General features: G+C 34.3%; 1 protein-coding gene across 2 annotated transcripts; it reads left to right on the top strand.

Moving 5' to 3' along the window:
* Nucleotides 1-62: 62 nt before the first annotated feature.
* RIOK2 (RIO kinase 2) lies at nucleotides 63-21912 on the top strand. Of its 2 annotated transcripts, none has more exons than XM_003981163.6 (10): nucleotides 63-255; nucleotides 2579-2717; nucleotides 3541-3657; nucleotides 5716-5891; nucleotides 9036-9124; nucleotides 11313-11504; nucleotides 13718-13810; nucleotides 15236-15760; nucleotides 17249-17345; nucleotides 21626-21912. In XM_003981163.6, exons 1-10 carry the CDS (start codon nucleotides 190-192, stop codon nucleotides 21788-21790), a joined length of 1659 nt encoding a protein of 552 aa, XP_003981212.2. In that variant the 5' UTR covers nucleotides 63-189; the 3' UTR covers nucleotides 21791-21912. The 2 variants fall into 2 exon arrangements, with proteins under 2 accessions (XP_003981212.2, XP_044889915.1); XM_045033980.1 differs by lacking the exon at nucleotides 63-255 and adding an exon at nucleotides 943-1266 and having other exon boundaries at nucleotides 3517-3657.
* The last annotated feature ends 65 nt before the right edge of the window (nucleotides 21913-21977 follow it).

The raw sequence follows: 21977 nt of genomic DNA, 5'->3' as shown, positions 1-21977 counted from the left end.
AGGCATAACATTTTCCCACGCCAGATTAGTTCTTCTATTTATTAACAAGGACCTTCAGGAAGGATCAGCACATGCGCGAACCATCCGGCGGCGGCGGCGGTGGAGAGGCTTGAGAGAGGCTGGTGTGTGGGCTTACCTTGTGCTCCTCATCTGTTGTGAGGGAGACTTGTGGCTTGATCTTGGGCCGCCATGGGGCGAGTGAATGTGGCCAAGTTACGTTACATGAGCCGGGATGACTTCAGGGTTCTGACCGCGGTAAGAAGTTCGCCGTTTCTCCCTGTCCCCTGTCCTTTCCCACCGCGGTTCTTCTCTGCTCCTCGAACTCGGCTCTCAGCCGAGCACGCTGTAGGCCCTCCAAAGAGACCCAGACTGGGCACGGGGAAAAGACCCGACAGTCGGGTTTTTCAGAAGCTTTTGGTTGGAAGATTTCGTCTCCCCTAAAACAGAGCAGAGGCCCCTCTTCTAATCATTTCCTTCCTTTCTGCTCCCGTCTTGAACTCCAGAGCCACACTTGCATCTCTGTGGCCTGGAAAGCCTCTGAACGCTCGGCTTCCCACCACCCGAGCAAGAGTTTAAGACTCTTGAGAATTGATAGCACTGAGTTCCTCACTCCAGATTCACTTACATAGCATTTATTCAGTTTCATTCACTCAACGCTTATTTATCTGGTTTTTAGTGACAATCTTAAGGAATTCACCGGGGTACGAGACAAGAGTGACAGATCATCGAGTAAACGAATAAATAAATAAATAAGGAGGATAGTATCAGATATTAAGTGCTACGGAGATGATAACGAGAATAATAGAATAGAGATTTTGTGCACGTTTGGGATGGGGCGCATCGATGCCTTCGGTAAATGGCGTTAGTCCACCGAATGTTTTAAACAGGGAAGTGACAAAAACTGATTTTACTGGTCATAGTCTTATGGCACAAATATCAGCAACACATAGATTAGGCATTCCCAGAATAAAACAATGACTTTTTTTTTAGAAGATACCATCTTTTGCTTAAATAGGCAATACTTAAGGATTAAACTGTCAAATGCAAATTCATTATGAAGTTTGGAAGACACGTTTCTCTTCCCATAGATTATTTAATTCAGCTGTACTTTCTCTATACATCTGTCACTTCTGGTAGATAACCTTCCTTCTTTGCTTCATCAGCATGTTCACTTAATCCTTAATGCCTCTGACAGAAATAGGGGAGTCAAGAGAAAGAATGTTAGAGACTAGGAGAGATGGAACAAAGCACGGAAAATGAGTTAAGGTACGAGGTTTTGATTGGGACATCAAAACAGTGCCAGATTTATCTTCCAAAACTTGACTTCTGTGATATTTTAAACTCTTCTTTAAGACTCACCAAGGAATGACCTACTCATTAAATAGAATATTTCAGTCTCAGTTGAGTCTTACCATCCTTGCTATCAGTGGCCACCTTTCCTTGACTCTCTCTTCCTTTACTTCTCAGGCGCCTTCTACATCAATAACCCTACTTTGACTGGCTACCCTTACCTTTTAATGTGAACTTCCCCCCAAATTCTGTTTCTCAACCCTCCTTTGTCTTCCATTATCTCTTACTTGATGATCACATCCACTCGGCAGCTTTATCTGTTACCTCTATCAAATAATTGACAATTTTTTCCCTTTAAATGTGACTTCATTACTGAGTATAGATGTATCTTTCCACTTTACCTTAAACATCTTTGTTTGAAGGACCTCCCAGAACTTGATTAGCGTCCTTAAAAAATCTCTGTTCATATATCACCCATATGTAAACCCTTCAAGGGGGTCCATTGTTTCTCAAAAAGAAATCTGAAACTCTTTGGTCTGCATTTCAAGGCTTTTTATATTTACTTAAAAGCATTTTACAGCCTTCCTTTCATGAACTCAAATTGCATCTGAGCTACCACTGTACTAGCTGTTGTTGTGCTCTGTACTGCCTTATATATGTGCCATGTCCAAATCTTTTGTCTTTCTCTGATATTCCCTTGTGTACTTTTTCTGTTTTTCTGCATCTCACAGTCAGTCTCAAGTGCCACTTCTTCCTGAAACTGATCCCTCAGCTAGAATTATTTTTGTTCATCCCTGAGCCACTTCTTTTTTAGCACTTACTGTTTCTTGCCTTCTAATAAAATTAGATGTATTGGTTCTTATTTACACTATTAGATAATAAATTCTCCAAAGAGTTGAGAGTTATTTGTGTATATTTTTCTATCTTCCACTATTCCTGCATGGTACTTTCATGTTAAATGCCTTTTTAATAAATATTTGGACTACCTATAGTTTTTACAGATAAACATTTAGATGTCAACAAATATCTTAATATTTGCCACATGTCAGTAATTGTTAAGCACTCACAGTTTTTACCTGTATAGTTTAGTATAGAGGCAGAATATGAATATCAGTGATTATATATCAAATTATGATTTAATATATGTCCAGAGAAGGTATCACTTATATCTCCAATTGGTTGGGGAACTGCATGATCAGAGAAATTTGAAGGAGAAGTTAACTTCTTAGTAAGGTTTTGATAGTAGCTCTGTGTTGATTATGATTGCATATAATTCCTTTAATTTCAGGTTGAAATGGGCATGAAGAACCATGAAATAGTTCCCTGCAGTTTGGTTGCTTCTATAGCCAGCCTTAAACATGGTGGCTGTAATAAAGTTTTAAGAGAATTAGTGAAACATAAACTCATAGCTTGGGAGCGTACCAAAAGTAAGTATTTATGGCACCATTTGTGATTTTTCATATAACTGGCTTTCCCCAGAGCAGTCATTTTATTTTATTTTATTTTATTTTATTTTATTTTATTTTATTTTATTTGCAGAGCAGGCATTTAAAAAGGTAGAAAATCAAAGTTGCGAGAACAGCAAAGCACTCTATCTAGACCCGAAAACCCACATACTTTTACCATGTTTTATTAGAGTAGTCACAGGGCCCACCCAGATAAACAGAGTAAAGAAATAGTCTCTATCTCCTCATAACAAATTCCAATTGCAGAAGAGCAAATAGGATAGAGATAATTGTTGCCACAATCTTTGGAAAATTTGCCACAGGACTCTAGAGCATTAACTCTCAAATTATCCATGGTGAGGAATGAGTTTGTTTCTTTCAACCTGCCATGGAGCCATACTTTATTATAAAATAACAGTTAAAAAGTAATTACTAGAAAAATGAAATTTAAAAACTGATAAAATACAGGCACAAATTCCTTATTGGAGCTAAAGACATAAAAAAAAAAGCTTGGTGAAAGTGATTTAAAAAATACTGAACTTAACCACTTCATTCAGTTTCTGTGTCTTATCACAAACTAGTAGTATATATAGACTGGTGTCAGTCTGTGAGTTATGCTTTGAGTAACACCTCTCTAGAGAGAAAATACAAATTATAGGAAGAAATGCCAAACTCATAGGACTGGGTAAGCTAATCTTTTCAGCTAAGACTTCTTACTGTTTAAATTCTTCTCATGACTTGAATTAATGTGACTTGATTGTGCGATGTAACTAAAATACAGTCTTTCTCATTTTATTTTGTCTAGCTGTCCAGGGCTATCGGTTGACAAATGCAGGATATGATTACCTAGCTTTGAAAACACTTTCTTCTAGACAGGTAGTTGAATCTGTTGGAAACCAGATAGGTGTTGGCAAAGAATCTGGTAAGTGCTAACAGTACTACTGAACTCATTTTCTTTGCTTTAGTTTCTCTTTATATTTCTCTTTGAGAAAGCATTATCTTTTTTTTTTTTTTAATGTTTATTTATTTATTTTGAGAGAGTGCGCCTGCCAGCATGAGCAGGGGGAGGGCCAGAGAGAGACTGAAAGAGAAAATCCCAAGCAGACTCTGCCACTGTTAGCACAGAGCCTGATGTGGTGCTGCATCCCATGAACCAAAGTATGAGATCATGACCTGGGCCAAAACCAAGAGTCAGACACTTACCCAACTGAACCACCCAGGTGCCCTGAGAAAACATATCTTTTAAATTTTTCCATTTTTTTCAGCTAAGCAGTGAATTGAAAAGTTAGTTGGAAGCAGTAAAGTTGATGAAATTACTCTTAGTTTGGTAGGTTATTGTTTTTCATAAGTCTCTCATTGAAAATTCAGTTATACCAAGAATTCATTTTCTGCTAATAATTGACATCTTTGGCAAATATATTATTTGTTCTTTTATATGTTATAAATGGACATTTGTAAAAGTTAAAATATGTAACACAAGGAAGTATTAGAAGACAGTGACTAAAAGCTACAACACATTTTTCTACCGCAGAAATATGGCAAAATTAAGTATGTGTAGAACACAGAAAAAAGCATTCTAAAATAGCATTAAACAAATACATAATGCAAGATTGCTAAATACAGCAGTGTGTGTGTGTGTGTGTGTGAGAGAGAGGGAGAGAAATGTGTAAAATGAGGTAATTTAACACCTCTTTTTAGATAGGCTGTCTCTTATGTCCAATTTTTTCATTTAAAAAATAACATTTTTTTGTTTATAAGAACTTCACTGTATAAATCATAAATAGTACAAAAGAAAGTAAAATAAAAAGTAAAACTTTATCCTAACCAGGTCTCCATCTGTTGTCATACTTTTGAAAGCTGTTACTGTTGACTGCTGTCTTATATATCCTTCTTGGAATAGTCTATGTAAATAATAGTATATAATGCACTGAAAATATGTATATATACACATATATCTTTTTAATCACAGGTAAAAGCAAACATTACTTGATTTTTTCCATTTGATTCATTTGATTTGGGTTTTTTTTTTTTTTAAGATTTTATTTTTAAGTAATCTCTATACCCAATGTGGGACTCAAACTTACAACCCCGAGATGAAGAGTCCCATACCATACTGACTGAGCCAGCCAGGTGTCCCTGGATGCATTTCTGATATCATTTCATGTTAACAGATAGATCTTTCTCATAGTTATGTAGAGTATTACATGGTATGAGTGCTCTGTAATTGAATTTACCAGTCCCAGCTGTTACGGACATTTATGTTACTTCACCTTTTCTTTTGTAGATAATGATGTGGTAGACACCCTTGTACACGTGCCTCTGTGCACATGTACAAATAAATTTGTAAATACAGTCTTAGAAATTGAATTATTAGCACAAAAGTTAGTACATTTAAATTTTTGATATTATCAGATTTCCCTTCAAAAGTTTACGCCAGTTTATAATCCTGCCAATGTGAGACATAGTTTGTTGATGTGTAATAATTAAAATCCTTATGAATAATTAGGACATGTTTTAAATGTCAGTATTAACAAATACTGACTTTTATTGATAATTGGAATACTTAGGGGAATATCTCCATTCTGATTACTATAGGATTATATTCTAACAACTGAATATTATTTATTGAAGCAGTTAAAGAATTGAACTTTGTGTTGTTGAAAAAGAAGATATTAAATTGCTTCTTATACGTGTAGGATGCTAAAAGACAAATACATTTTTCCCACTAAATTGAATTGAGTGTTGAGCACCTTTGGAAGTAATAACCTTTGACACACAACATCCCTCTTTTCTTTTGTAGTAGATTTTAATACATGTCATTTTATTTTGGATTGCAGTTAAAATAATTTTGCTGAGTAGTAAGTATTCGTGGTTATTAGGAAAGATATAATTGATGTAAATAAAATCGAAATTAGGAAATTACAAGTGAACTTTTTGGAATGAAAGTATAATAATGCTCTTTTTTACATCTTGGCTCTAGATATTTACATTGTTGCAAATGAAGAAGGGCAGCAATTTGCATTAAAGCTTCATAGGCTGGGAAGAACCTCCTTTCGAAATCTGAAAAACAAGCGTGATTATCATAAACACAGGCATAACATGTCTTGGCTTTATTTATCTCGTCTCTCTGCCATGAAAGAATTTGCTTACATGAAGGTATTTTGTAAATAATTTTATGTCTCTTAACCAAATAATACATGTAACTGAAAGGACGTAGTGACATTTACCAGTCTATTCTCCCCACATCTCTCTACCCCCAGTCCCAGTCATTACACTTATTTTTAACTGTTAATTATTTTTGTTATTTGTTTTTCTGGTGATTTTTTTTTCTATGTGAAGGCATTTTTAATCGTTACTAATGCATAAAGGCAGCAAGTATTCTTCAGTATTAATAAGGTATTACAATGCAAATTAACAAATAGCTTTAAGTAATTAGTGATGTAATTGCCTCACAAAAGTGTGTGTGTGAATATGTATCTATTTAGTATACATAAATATGCATATGTTTGTCTCCAGTTGAAAACTCCAGGGAATTACCTCTAGTGATTATCTGTAGAAACCTTAGTGTCTCAGCTGACTAGTACCTTTCCTTCACTTAATGGAGAAGAAATGTTGATGTACAAATTTACATGCATATTAGGAATGGTAAAAATCTTTAGGTTTTCATCTTTTAACTTCAAAATTAAGTTCAGAATATATTTGTTAAGTTTCTTTAATAATCAAAATATATATCTTCGATAACATTTAAATTAAACAGAAAATAATACTGTATTTTTATTATTCTCCAGTAGTATTTATTTGTTACTACTTAACTTCACTTTTTAAAATTTTACATCATTAAAAGTCACCCTCGGGGCACTAGCTGGCTCAGTCAAAAGAGCATGCAACTCTTGATTTCCAGGTTATGAGTTTGAGCCCCACATTGGGTATGGAGTTTACTAAAAGTACATACATACATATGTACATAATTTACATACATAATGCTATAGTATGTGATTTGTAAATGAAAGTTTTGGAAGTTTTATTTTGGTGTTGAGTAGGTTAATTCATGTGCTTAAATTTTTAGTAGTTATGGGGGAAGAATTCTGAAGACAATGTAAATAGCTGATACTGATACCATACATGTTATGTGTTTCTTGTCTTACATACTAATGGTTTGTATCTTATAATATTCAGTAAATAAGCAGTTTGGTAGAGATTATTACACATTTTCCTAAAACTGTATTAGGTGTTTTCTCAGATGTTTATATGAAGATACTAGAATAGAAGCAGACTGTGCATCAATAGCTCCTTAAATTTATTCTCTTTTTTCCTAGGAGGGAGTAAGATTAAATTTAATTAGATAAAATAAGATTAGGGAGTAAGCCATAGTGCAAGAGCTAGACGATTATGACAGTAGTTAAGGTTATATGCTATTGAGCTGCCAAAGCATGTTCAGAACTACTTGTACTGAAAAAAATCTTCAAAGCCAAACAAACAAAAATCTTTGGGGAGTGGAGTTCAGTTCCTCAGCAAGGAAGATAGGAAATAAATGCTTTATGAAATTAGCCCTATTCATAAATATGTACGGAGTATGAATTGTATGCCTACCACACTGTATTAAGTACCTGGCATAGGGTGGGCTGAAGGTGTGGCTACCAAAGGAATAAGTAATGAAGTCAAGCATCTATAAGTTGGGAATATAACACAAATATACATAAAGAAACATTTAAAAATTAAATTATATGTTAAGTTTAGAGAAACTTCTGTAAAGTAGAATAGTTAATAAAAGAGGTTTCATAAAGCAAGTAGGAGTTGAGTAGAGTCATGAAGCATGCATATGATTTGTCTCTAAGGATAAGATAGTAAGACAGTGTTCTTTGCAAAGGAGCTCTGTGCTGACAGCTCAGAGCCTGGAGCTTGCTTCAGATTCTGTGTCTCTCTCTTTCTCTGCCCCTCCCCTGCTCACCCTCTGTCTCTGTCTCTCTTTCAAAAATAAATGATCATTATATATGTACATTATATACATGTATATCATATATAATACGTATTTTATATATATATAATATATATTATATATGTGTCTATATTATAAATATAGACATGTATATATTATATGTAGTATATATTTACATTGTATATTATATATGTGTATATTATATATGTAATATATTGTGTGTAATATAAATATTACATAGACTTATTATATATATTATGTTTATAATATAAATATATTATATACATATAATATATATATTTTTTAAAAAGAGTATTGGGAAAACTAGGACCTGATATGTGGATTAAAGAGAGTTCTGAAAACTAGGAAAAGTTGTTGAGACTGAAATCAATATTTATAAACATTGTAGATTTTTCTGAATGGAGCATTGACCTAAGTATTTTAGTTTGGTATTGGTACCCAAAATAAAGGTTAGTTATGGTGGCAAGAGCTAGAACCACTGTTAGAGCAATCAGGTATAAATAACAAAGGCCTACTTTCAAATGGTAACATTCCAAATTGCAGAGACCATAAACCTAACATATTTTGGAGGAAGTAATAATAGGACTTTGTAAGCAAAAGGTAGAAGAAGTTAAGCATAAGAAGTTAAGAAAAGATGGATTTATGGATGATCTGAAGTAATATGACTCAAACTACTACTGTGTATATTTGTTACATAATTTACATTGTATATTGTGGTCTGAAGAAAAAGGTCAATGCTCTGTAAGCTACAATACCTGATCTTTTGGGATATTTCATTTTCTAATCTGCCAGAAGACAAGAGTATTTCCTCACTCACAGTTTATTTCCATTTGAATTTTTAAGCACACTGCCAATTGATGGCAGAAATGTAAAAAAATAGGAGGATATATCCTGGGGTGCCTGGCTGGCTCAGTTGGTAGAGAGTGTGACTGTTGATCATGAGTTCAAGCCCCACATTGGACATGGAGCCTAATTAAAATAAAGATTAAAAAATAATAAGTATAATAAAAAAATAAATAAAATGAAGAGGGTATATCCTAGGAGATTATAGGCCTCTTGGGGACAGGCTTTTTTACATTCACTTCTGTAACCCTAGCACCATGTATAATATTTAGTAAATGTTCAGTAAATTAGCGTTTGGTGAAAAAGTGAATTGTTAACTGGTTTAAAATTTTATTTTATGTGTAGCTCATTTTGTGCTGTGAATAAGCCATAAATAATCACGTGTAATTTTGTAAAATCTTGTATGTTTCTTCTAGTTGTGGGCAGGTATGTTTACTTTTATTTTACCCTAAATATTAATGACCTCTTCTTTAGTTTATACCTATTTTGCTATATTTTAGGCATTGTATGAGAGGAAATTTCCAGTCCCAAAACCGATTGATTATAATCGCCATGCAGTGGTAATGGAACTCGTAAGTGGCTATCCTCTGTAAGTATTTATTATTCTTGAAACTATGGATTCTAATAAATAAATGTAAGGTTTAGTTTTCAAAAAATATTTTTAATTAAATGAAATATTGCTTCTGGAAGGTTAGAAATTACCACAAAGCAATAGTCTCACATGCAAATTAAAAATTCAATTTTGTTCTGATAGTATGAATTTTGTAATCTCTGTAATTTATTCAGCATGTATTTATTAGTAATCTAGTATATACTAAGCACTGTTTTAGTAGGCCTACCAGTGAACAAAACAAAATCTCTGCCTTCATAGAGTTTATGTTCTGATAGAAAGAGCCATGCAGTAAATAGCTAAACAAGGAAATACATGATTATCAGATGGTAGAAAATGTTATAGATAAAAATAAAGTAGGTAAGGGGACAGGGAGTACTGAGGTGAGTGGAGGAAACTGCTATTTTACATGAAATGGTCAGGAAGAGTCTCATTGATAAAGTATTTTTGAGCATAATCCTAAAATAAGTGAGAGAGAAAACCATGCAGATATCTAAGAGATCCAGACAGAGGCACCAGCAAAGTACATAAATCCTGGGATTGGAGCATGCCTGCATGTTCAGGAAGCAGTGAGGAGGCTAGTGTGGCTGGAGTTGAGTGGATGAGGGCAGAGATAAAAAGTGATGAGATCAGAGAGGCAACAGGGGACTAGATCATTTAAGGTTTGTAGGCAATTGCAAGGAACTTTTAGTTTCTTTTTTAGTACATTTGACATACAAATTTAAATTGTACAGCATGTTGATTTCATATGTTTATATATTGCAGTGTCATTGTCATTGTAGCAATAGCACAAGGCTTTTTTATTTTGTTTTGGATAGGAATCCATTGGAGGAATTTGAACTGAGAAGAGACATGATGTGACTACTGTTTTAATAGAATCGCTGTGGCTTTTGTTTTGAAAATAGATTGAAAGGTGACAAGGACAGAATTAGGAAGAAAAGCTAGGAAATTATTGCAATAATCCAGTCAAGAGATGATGGTTGTTTAGATCAGAGTTGTGGATGTGAAGGTGATAAAAAGTGGTTAGATTCTGAATATGTTTTGCAGGTAGAACCAACACGATTTGTTAGGGATTGGATATCAATATGAAGAAAGGGAAAGTCAAGGATAACACCAAGATTTTGGGCCTGAATAACAAATTAATTGGAGGTACAAAGTTGTCATTTACAGAAATGAGAAAGACTGCAGGAAGAGCAGCTTGGAGTTAGAGGATGGGATAGAATCAGAGGTTCAGTATGGGACATGCTTAAGTTTGAGATGCCTTGGAGTTCAGAGAAGTATAGATTGAGGTGTTTAAAGCCAACAGCCTAAATGAGATCACCAAGAATTATTCTAAATAAAGGCTCCTAGTATTAACCTTTGAGCTCCAAAGTTTAAACGTCTGGGGAAAGATGAACTAGTGAAAAAGACTGAGAAGGAATGATAAACATGGAAAGAGGACAGCCTGAAGAGTTGGTGTACCAAGAGTCAAGTGAAGGAAGCATTTCAGCGGGGGTGCGGGGCGGGGGCGGAGGGAAAGAGGTTAACTGAGAGACCGCATATGATGAAGTCTGAATTGACCACTGGATTTAGCAACATGGAAATTACTGGTAGTTTTGACTCTACCTATTGCATTCAAACGAAGTAGATGAAAACCTGTTTAAAATGAGTTCATTAGAATGGGAGGGAAAAAATGAAGTAAGTACATGTAGAGGAGTTGGGCTGTAATTATCCATGAAAGTATGTAGTAGAAAGAGAATATAGAGTTGAGACAGGGTGTGCCTTTTTTTTTTTTTTAATTTTTTTTTTTCAACGTTTATTTATTTTTGGGACAGAGAGAGACAGAGCATGAATGGGGGAGGGGCAGAGAGAGAGAGAGACACAGAATCGGAAACAGGCTCCAGGCTCTGAGCCATCAGCCCAGAGCCTGACGCGGGGCTCGAACTCCCGGACCGCGAGATCGTGACCTGGCTGAAGTCGGATGCTTAACCGACTGCACCACCCAGGCGCCCCTTTTTTTTTTTTTTTTTTTTTTTTTTTAATATGTGGGAGTTGTTACATCTTGTCTGTGTGCTAATAGAAATGAAGAGAAAGCTGATAGGGAATTAAGAAATGGAAAAAATAATACGCATGCCTGCTTTCATGAAAATCATAAATGAATATAAATAACCTGTTTTCACACTTTCAGATGTCAGATACATCATGTTGAAGACCCTGCATCTGTATATGATGAAGCTATGGACCTAATTGTCAAACTTGCAAATCATGGACTGATTCATGGAGATTTCAATGAATTCAATCTCATTTTGGATAAAGATGACCACATCACCATGATTGATTTTCCACAGATGGTTTCAACTTCTCATCACAATGCTGAATGGTATATGCTAAAAGCGATTCTGGATATGGGTGTGTTTACGTGTGATGCAGTCATTTTTTTCTTAATTTTTTTTAACTTTGTAATACCGTGATTTGGGTCAATAACTGGTTTTGAAGTGACTGATGTTGATGGTCTAAAAATTTGTTCTTTTATTAAAGGATACAAACTAGGATTTCCCCCCCTAAGAGAACCTATCTTATTCCTCAGTATTTTAAAGGGGGGAAAATGCACTTTGATCCAGTTGTTAAAACCTAGTCATTAAGTTTTTGCTGTACATGGGAAATCTGAAGAAACTGCCTGCTTTATAAACCATCAAAAGAATTTGAATTACTTGTGTAATCGGACAGACTTCTGAAAGTCAAACTTTCTTAGGTGGAAAGTTCAGCAAACTTTTATTCAAACAGACTTTTACGTGGAAGCCCAATTTTTAAAACAAAGTCTGCCCAGAAGTAGGGACATAGAGAAGGGAACCCTAGGACCCCATCCTCTCTCTGCTCCATAGTTGCCTCCAAGAGTGTTTCACCAAGCACAATTTTATAATCATGATGGCCTTAGTAAAAATTATGATCTTGAAGTGGACTCAGTTACCAGACCAAGAATATCTCTTCTATCATTTTTAGTTTTTATTTTATCATTAGAAAAAAACTCATGTAAAACCTCATCCCTAACATAGGGCAGAATCTCTTTATATACTGTGGTAATCTTACTCTTCACATTACTTAACCATGTAAGCCAGCCAAGTTATGAAGTATGACAATATTTTACTTTGTATTTCGTGATGTAATTGATTGTAATCAAAGCTGAATATTTTTTACCTTCCTTTCCAAGTTATGAGAAACTTCTCCTTTCTCCTGAAGATAACAATCGCTATCATTTACAAATAAGAGTGTATGAATTCTTGGAAAGTTTGAACTCAAACCAGTTTGTGTTCAGTCAAACTTTTCTTCCTACAGATTTTCATAAGAAAATGTCTATACTTATTCCAGAAAAAGAAGATGTCATTTAAATATAAATTTAAAGAATATTTTTAACAAAAAAATATTAATAGATTAACACCTGGTGTTTGAGTGTTTAACATATCTTTGGATGATGACTCATCACCATTTTTATTACTGTGGGGTAACAGTCACACAATGAAAGAATATTCAGGAACCACCAGAAGTAGAGAAGGAAACGATGACAAATTGTGATATTCAAAGTGTAGGCTGCATTATTCTGTAGGGAAACAGTATGATTTAACTTGCTATTTAATGGAGAAGTACTAGGGTAAAGGAGTTGTACTATGTAGCAGAAATTAAGATGTAAATTAATTAATAAATAATTATAAAAAGACCTATGTCTGCTTTTGAAGATTTTGAGAGTTTGTCTAATTAGATGAAACATAGACATAAATAAAAAGATAATTTTTAATTTACTGAGGTTTTTCCCTGGGTGCCCTAAAATTAGGAAAGATTAGCACCATTATCTGTTTCCAGACTTTCTCTGAAATATTAATATTCAAGCAGATAGTGAATTCCATGTGACCCTGTTTCTTAATTCTCCCTTATCTAGAAACCTAGAGAATTTAATCTGTTCCCACTGCTTTATGGTGGCCTAAAAAAGCAACCTGATATAGGTCCTTCTACCATTGGTCCAGATTAGTGTGTCTTCAGATCTTTGTTTATAAGCCACAGCATTATTTATCTCTTTTGGATGTTCTTGCAAATTAGCTAATGGATAATAAAGGTATATAAACATAATTTAATGGTCCCCAAACTTTTTCTTATGTGTCACTAATCTGTTTCGTCTTTAAGCTTTTGTAGATGGGGTTCTAGTGGGTATAGCTGATGAGAAGTATAACCAGACAGGCTGGAGACTAAAGAGGAAAAGTGGAAACCTGCCCCTAACTGCAGACCCAGTCTTTTTTTTCTGAGATTCAGATGCATGTTATTTTCTCTTAGTATGTCTATTACAGTATGGGAAGGCCTCTAGTTTTCTAACTATAGGGACCATATGCCTTTGAAAGCTTATATTTTCTATTAGTTCCTCTGCTTTTTTGTTTTGTTTTTGTTTTTCAAACACACTGGCATCTGATTTGTCTCTTTTCTTTCTTGTGAGTAACATCTTTTTTCATATAATGATTAGCAATATCATTAATAAGTATATTGTCATTGGCTAATGAGGAAAAACATGAGCAACAAAGGCTATATTAAAAATGATTCTTCCTTTTGCAGGTATTTTGACAGAGATGTTAAATGCATTAGAGATTTCTTCATGAAACGTTTCAGCTATGAAAGTGAGCTTTACCCAACTTTTAGTGATATCAGGTTTGTACTCTGCTTTGTTTAAAATAATAAAAACTGTTTAAATATATGATTTATTGGGGCACCTGGATGGCTCAGTCAGTTGAGCATCCAACTCGATTTTGGCTCAGGTCATCATCCCAAGGTCGTAGGATAGACCTCAGCATGGAGCCTGCTTAGGATTCTCTCTCTTTCTCTCTCTCTCTCTCTGACTCTCTGACTCTCTGTCTCTCTCCTTCTACCTTTCCCCCTCCCTGTCTCCCTCTGTCCCTCCCTCCCTCCCTCCCTCCCTCTCCCTCTCTGCCTCTCTCTAAAATAAAAATAAATAAATAATACTTGATTTCCTTAGTTCTGAAAAGTTTAACAGTTTCATCTAAAAAATTTCCAAATAGTAACCATTGACACATAATCATTGTTGAGTATCATTGCTGTCTAGTGTATAAATGAAACTTAAAAACTAGAAAAGCCTGCCTTTGTGCCTTTGGTCTATTAAGGCTATGTTTGTGAATTTTAGGGGAGTAACACATTTAGTTTCTTATAAATTCACGAACTTTTATTCATATTGGAGTTTATGTTTTTCCTTTATACAGAACAGAAGCTATATTTACTTGATTCATGGAACATAATTATATGTAAATTTTCAAAGCAAAACTTTTTCATTTATTTTATATTCTTAATTATGACACTTTTGTGCTTTGGGATGATAGAACTTCAAAGAAGAAATCTTTAGCGCCCATTAAAGTCAATTTATTAAATCATTATCGGGGCGCCTGGGTGGCGCAGTCGGTTGAGCGTCCGACTTCAGCCAGGTCACGATCTCGCAGTCCGTGAGTTCGAGCCCCGCGTCAGGCTCTGGGCTGATGGCTCGGAGCCTGGAGCCTGTTTCCGATTCTGTGTCTTCCCCTCTCTCTGCCCCTCCCCCGTTCATGCTCTGTGTCTCTCTGTCCCAAAAATAAATAAACATTAAAAAAAAAAAATTAAAAAAATAAATAAATAAATCATTATCAACTGAAGTTTCTGTAACCTTTCTGCTAATATTTGTTGCTTTTAATAGTCAGTCTTTGCATGTGCACACACACATGCGAACTAAGGAAGGAGGAGCAGAGAGAGAAGGAGAGAGAATCCCAATCAGGCTCCGTACTGTAAGCACAGCCCAATCCAGGGCTCGATCTCATAAACCTTAAGATTGTGACCTGAGCCAAAACCAAAATTTGGACTCTTAACCAAATGAGCCAGGCAGTCATCCCCATAGTCATTTTGTTCTTAAGTGACAACAAAAATGTATCTTTTACATTTGTATATTTAACTAAGTATTACATTTTAGGCAAAGAAAAATCTTTAAAATACGTTAACTATTAAACTCATTTCAGAATTATAATTTATCAGAATAATAAATACTTACCCATGTCAGGTAGATTTTTTCCTAATGTTTGTCATTCTTTTTTTTAGGAGGGAGGACTCTCTTGATGTAGAGGTTTCTGCCAGCGGCTACACAAAGGAAATGCAGACAGATGATGAATTGCTTCATCCATTAGGTCCAGATGATGAAAATACTGAAACAGAAGACGGATCTGAATTCTCACCTTCTGATGAAGAGTTGTCAGAAAAAGCAAAGTTTTATAAATCAAAAAATCAAAGTGATCAGAAGTCTGCAGATGAATCCGCTGACTACTGTTGCATATCATCTGGACACCTTGAACAAATAAAGGGAGAGGATTCGTCAGAGGAGAGTGCTGATGCACAAAATTTTGAATTACCTGAATTCAGTCAAGCTTTAGAAGAAATAAAAGGTCAATTTATTGACAACAATTCTGTAACTGAATGTTCTGAGGAGACAGACAAAATTGAAAATGACACTAGGCAAAATGGTAAACCAGGTCAAGGAGGAATCCCCATGAGCTCTGAAGACTATGAAGATGCATGCCCTCATCTGATTGCCTTGTCGTCAGTAAACAAAGAATTCAGGTCTTTCAGGTATAGATTTCTGTTGATTGATTTTTTTTTTTACTTTAATGTGGAGACCTATACTTTCTTCAATTCTGATAAATGAGTGGCGTTTTTGTTCTTGTTTTTCAAATGATAGAGCTGTATTCTGTCCCATTATGTTTAAAAACTGAGAAAGCAAATAACCCTTTTATTGTTAAAATTTAGATTACCTTCTACAATGGACCTAATCCTCGGAAATTTATTGATTCGTTTTTAAACAGTTCTGCCTTAAAAATGCAAACTGATTACTTTAAAAGAATTATTTACAATAATTGGTAAATTGGTCAAGTTCTAGATGTACGAATGTTCATATATTTTTGTAGTTGTATATGTGTTTGGTTTATATGTAGTCCAGTAAACATGTAGTAAATGTGCTCTCTTAAGATATCTACTTAGAGTGAATTTTCTCTGGTACTTTGAACCTTCTATCAATATTTGTTCATGTACAGTTAAAATTATTTAACATTATATGTTTTTTTTTCCTAAGAGTTTTTTTTTTTTTTTCTTGCAAATATTAATGAATTAGCAGCCTGAACTTAGCAAAAGATAAAAAATTTAATTTTTATATTTGGAATAGTTTATCCTGAATCATGAAAGGAGTTTTAATTATTTCAAAATAGTAATAAGACAAAACTATATCAATAGTACATTTATTAGGCATTTCTCAGTACATCCTAAGGCTGTCTTTAGAGTTTTATCGTGAAACAAAACATGAAAATTTTGTGCCTTTTCTGTAAAACTGTATCTGGAGTCTCGGGGCAATTACAACTCAAATAATAAATTTGTAAAATTAAAATTATAAGTTAAAATCAAGAGTGGCAGGAACTGAGGATTTTAAGTAATTGAAGAAAATCTACAGAGGTTAAAGAGTCTTAGCACAGAATAACTTGTTCTCTTTAAACACATGTTGGGCAAAATTTTTATTATTCAGAGTAGAAACATAAGAGATGGTGCTGAAAAATATTGACTGTTCGGTGTTAATATGGTCGAGTGTCTTAAACTTTGTATATATTAAAACTTTGAGCAATGTGTAAAACAAGTTTGTTTCCATCATTGCAGTTTTTCTCCCTTAGCAGGGCAGATGATACAGATTAAGAATACCGCCTCTGGTCCCATTATATCTTTTGTTGTTTAGGAGATGGCAGGGAAGTGTTCTAAGAATTTAAATGTAAGAGGCAGATATGTGTAAAGTTCAATGAAAGAACAAGAGATTAGCGGAAAAGAGATATAAATTCTGGGGAAGTGGTAACAAATTTTGATGGCTGAAACATTCTAACGTTTTGCAGTTTTGATGGTGACTATTAGAATGCTGAAAAATGGAAATTATTAATATATTGGGCTGAATTGTGAAATGTGTGACTTTTACCTTCACAGAAATTTTAAATATAACGATATTTTATTATGTAAGGATAAGTATAAATGACACATAATTAACTATAAAAAATGAGGTAATTTGTGACTTTGTTTTAATTTTAGAGATGAAGAAAGTATGGAAGATACTAAACAGTACAGAACAAGAACTCTGAGTGTTACTTCTGTGGGCAGTGTTTTAAGCTGTTCAACAATTCCTCCGGTAACTATTCATTCAGCATTTTCCAAATGTTGATTAGGTCACTACCCTGGTTGGATTGTAGATACTCAGATATGGTCTAGTCCTTGCATTTTAACAATGAGGAAATTGAGGCCCAGATAGGTTACATGACTTTGCTCAAGATTACCCAGCTAGTGACAGCAATGCAGCTACAGTGTGAAGATGTGCCAGCTTCACTAAATTTTGAAGGAGAAAATAGGTAATTTAAAAATTTTTGACCTAAAGCTTTTGTTAGACATTTACCAGCAATGTTCAAAAGAATTTCTTAAGGGACATTTTCTGTGCAGGATAGTGAACACAAATAGTCCAGCTCCTGGATTTTACTGTCTGCCATACTCTCCAGGCTGCCCAAGAGGAAGAATCAGTTTACTTCCTTTGTAGATTTTAAGGAAAGAGATAAAATTACATACTTGGTGTATTGGGGACTTCCCTTGTACTTAAAGCCATTAAACTGCATATCCTTAAAACCAGTTTTTAGTGATAACTTCATTTAATATAAACAAAAGAAGAAAATCAATTTAGAAGTTAGAAAGGAGGCAATAGGGGCACCTGGATGGCTCAGTTGGCTGAGCATCCTACTTCAGCTGAGGTCATGATATCACAGTTCATGTGTTCAAGCCCCACATCAGGCTTTGCGCTGATAGCTCAGAGGCTGCTTTGGATTCTCTCTCTCCCTTTCTCTGTGCCCCTCTCCCATTAGTGCTCTCCTATCTCTCTCTCTCTTTGTCAAAAATAAACATTAAAAGGGGCACCTGGGTGGCTCAGTAGGTTAAGCATCTGACACTTGGTTTCGGCTCAGGTCATGATCTCATGGTTTTTGAGTTCGAGCTCTGCATCAGACTCTGCTGACAGCATGGTGCCTGCTTGACATTGTTTCTCCCTCTTTCTCTCCCTCTCTCTCTGCCCCTCCCCTGCTCACTCTCTCTCACACTCACTCTCAAAAATAAATGGAGTTAAAATTTAAAAAATAAAAGGGAACATTAAAAAATTTAGAAAAAAAACCAGGAAGAAATAAAATTATGTGGAATATGAATTCAAAATAAAAGAATTTTGTTTTTACTGAACTTATGATTTCCAAATTCATATATATTGTCCAATAAGTTAAAATGTGTGTCCTATGGATATAATATGGGATATTTACAAAATTAAATCAGAATTATAAAAGATAGGCTAAAAAGAACATACTGTATTCTGTAACATAACACATTTTTAATGGTTCTAGGAACTTTCTTAATAATATGAACATTCAGAGTTGTGAGACCAAAATAAAAGTGAAATTCTATAAGTGTATTGATTTTTATATACTCTTTTCTGCTGAGCTTATAATTTACTTGATATTCTAGATGAAAACTATAAATGTTTGGAATTTTTGAAACATCTATTAATTATATTAAAAGATAAAAATTTCCCTTTAAGTATTATCAACCTGTCTTTATTAAGAATTTCTCACACTTTATGATTGTCTGTCCACCCTTGGCTTTGATATTTTCTGTACTTGAGTTTTATTTACACTCTTTGATGTCTCAGATGCCAAACATAAGTGCTTTTATACAATTACAGAGGCATAAAATTGGCAACCACATATAAAGAAAAATGTAGATTACTAACTCATGCTAAGTTATGCTGTCTTTTGTATATAAAAGATGACACTGACATTGTCTGTAAGTCTTGACTTTACCTCATTTCCTTTATAGCTAATAGGAACTTAAAGTTTAAGATGGGGTCAAACCTATAAAGAATTGCATTATAAAATACAAATTTGCCTTCTAAGAGGAAAAAGATCTCTTCAGCCAGCTTGATCAAAAAGATTTCCCTCTAATCATTGGAAACAAATTGATGATCTTAACTCTACATTCTTTTGAAATTTTGGTCACCCTTTTTTCCTTGAGGTCACATTTCATTTTGTTAAAAAGTCATAAGAAAAGAAACTTTATTTTTTTACCTCTGTTAATTTGATGATTATTTTCCTATATGGTAAAAGATTTTCTCTGTTCTTTGAAACTGTAATTGTAAGATGTTTTCTTCATATAAATACTTCTGTCGTTCTCTATTTATTAGCAAAGTTGCCACCTGTGAACCCTGTTCTTTGTAATATGTAACAAATTCTTATTAAACATTTAGGTATATTGCTTTTTAATAAACATATGGCCCACAACAACCGAACAACAGAATCAACAAAATGCATGATTTTTGTTTAATTTTTTATGTACTCCCTGAAATAATACACAAGTATTTTTTTAAAAAATAAATACTAAATGAGATTTTTCTCCTGCCTTTTTTTTTTTTTTTTTTTCTTGAGAGAGAATGAGAGAGAGGGAGAGAGAATCTTAAGCAGGCTCTACACTGTTGCATGGAGCCAGATGCAGGGCTCAAACTCCTGAACCATGAGATCATGACCTGAGCTGAAATCAACAGTTGGATACTTAACCTACTGAGCCACCCAGGCACCCCTTCCACTTTTTTTTAACATGAAAAAAATTAACCTTGTAGGATTCATAAATTGTCCTGGATTAGAAGGAGGAGCATGCATAATAATCCATTATTTCCTTATTTTCTTGAGGTTCTTGATATGATTATCCTGTGGTCTCATCAAAGTGAAGAACCAAGGGGAAATTCACACAGAATATTTAGAAAAGAAATTGATTTTTTTTTCTTGAAAATATTCTAGAGGCCTCTGAATTCCTCTGGTTTTAAGTGTGGTACATGCTCTACTGTTGTCTTCCTGGGATGATCTCTCCTTTCCTATTTGTTTGGTTGCCTCTTTTCTAGTTCCATCTCTTTATTTGGCAGTATTGATTCCAGTAATTATTTGAGTGAATGGTAGAAGCGGTACTTTTTATTGCTAAAAATGTCTTTTTATCCTGTTCTCACACTGGATTGGGAGTTTTAAGTGTTCGAGTTGTAGTTTGGAAATGATTTTCCTTCAGAATTTTGAAAGTATTGCTCTCTTATCTTTGTTGTAGTTAAGATGTTTTTCTCATTCAGGGTTCTGGTCTCTTGCTGGGGTGAGTAGGCTATGATAATTGCCTGTCTTCTTCCTAGGATAGGGAGGGGTGCTAGAGCCCAGTCATATTTGTTCTAAGCTTTTCAACCAGTCCTACAGCTTTCAGTTCTGAAACTTCTGAGGTGCCAGTTCCTTCTAAGTCTCCTGCCTTACTGGGTTTGGGGAACTACATCTCATGGGATATCAGCCTCTGCAGGGAATTGAAAACTGAATGATCCATCTGTTTATTTTCTTAACCTTTTTTCCCATTGGGAATCAGTAGACTAAAATCAAGAGGGATGACTTGTTAAAGCCTGTTAATTGAATGTAGTCTACTTAACTATGTAAAAATGCAAAGTCTGCTTTTAACTCACCTGGTCCAAGTTTTATAATACACATGTGCAATTCAAGAAACATAAGCCGACTAGTTAGGCCATTTTTACCTCAGATTGATTATTCTTTAATTTTTTTAACTTGACAGGTTTTAATAAATGTTTCTTTGTGCCTAGCAGAGTGTAGGGCATATTAACAAGAGACCTTTCCTTCAATGCTTGCAGTGTTTATTTCTTTTTTAGGAAATAAGTAGGGTGGTACAAGGGTATATACAATTAAATAACAGGCTGTAGTGCTTCAGAGGAAGAAAAGATTATTGGGAGCAGAATATTCAAACTTTTATTCATCTTGTAAGCGACATTGGCAGCCTGGGTCTTAATAAGAAATAATTTGAAGTTATGATTATTCACTGAGAAAACATTCTACATCTCCCAGAAACTGTGTGAAGACTTTACCATGTAACTGCTGCCATCAGGTCGTCTCTACACCTGAAGTTATGAAGGCACTCTTGGATAAATTTTGGCCAGTAGTGAATGCTTTCAAACATAATTTTCTACTACAAAGCCATGTCTACTTTTACCTCAAAAGCAGAGGAACAAGCAGTTTTTTATCTTGTTGGGTAAATTTTTTTTGTTTTTGTTTTCAGTTTTCCTCATGGACACTAGGTGGCACTGTTGTGGTTTGTTATTCAAAGAATTGTGACTACTACTTTTTGCTATAATCTGTATTTCTATTAGGAATTTAATTTCTTCTATTTTATAACCATTAATTTGTGGTTTATTTTGTTGCTGGTTCATATGGTACTGTCAGTGTTTGGAATTTAAGAAATTCATGCTTGTTAACAAATATGAAAAATATTAACAATGCAAATCTTTGTTTTATTGAATATTGTCTCCTTATTAAAATGTTCAGTAATCAGTAATACTAATTCATGAAATCTTTCCAGGAATTGGTGAAACAGAAGGTGAAACGTCAGTTGACAAAACAGCAAAAATCAGCTGCCAGACGTCGATTACAGAAAGGAGAAGCAAATATATTTACAAAACAACGGAGAGAAAACATGCAAAATATTAAGTCAAGCTTGGAAGCAGCTAACTTTTGGGGAGAGTAATATATTTAAGATTTTGAATGTTTTCCAGAACATTAGTATGATCCCCTTTTAAGCCATCTTTAGTCTTTTCTAGACCAAGGCAGATACATAAATAGATAAATAAACTCTCTTTCATATATTAATTTGACTCCTTTGGTATGTGTCTTCTAAAGAATAATTTTAGTAATTCTGCTAAACCAATTTAATT

This window comes from Felis catus, chromosome A1 (genome assembly GCF_018350175.1).
Source record: "Felis catus isolate Fca126 chromosome A1, F.catus_Fca126_mat1.0, whole genome shotgun sequence".
Lineage (NCBI taxonomy): Eukaryota > Metazoa > Chordata > Mammalia > Carnivora > Felidae > Felis > Felis catus.
This window is presented reverse-complemented; position numbering and strand designations above follow the sequence as displayed.

Bases quoted from the DNA above. Each gene is read 5' to 3' on its own strand.
- RIOK2 (XM_003981163.6), top strand. From the start codon at position 190: ATGGGGCGAGTGAATGTGGCCAAGTTACGTTACATGAGCCGGGATGAC. The intron at 11,505-13,717 runs GTATATGCTAAA...TTCCTTTTGCAG, and splicing joins TCTCATCACAATGCTGAATG to GTATTTTGACAGAGATGTTA. The intron at 17,346-21,625 runs GTAACTATTCAT...AAATCTTTCCAG, and splicing joins GCTGTTCAACAATTCCTCCG to GAATTGGTGAAACAGAAGGT.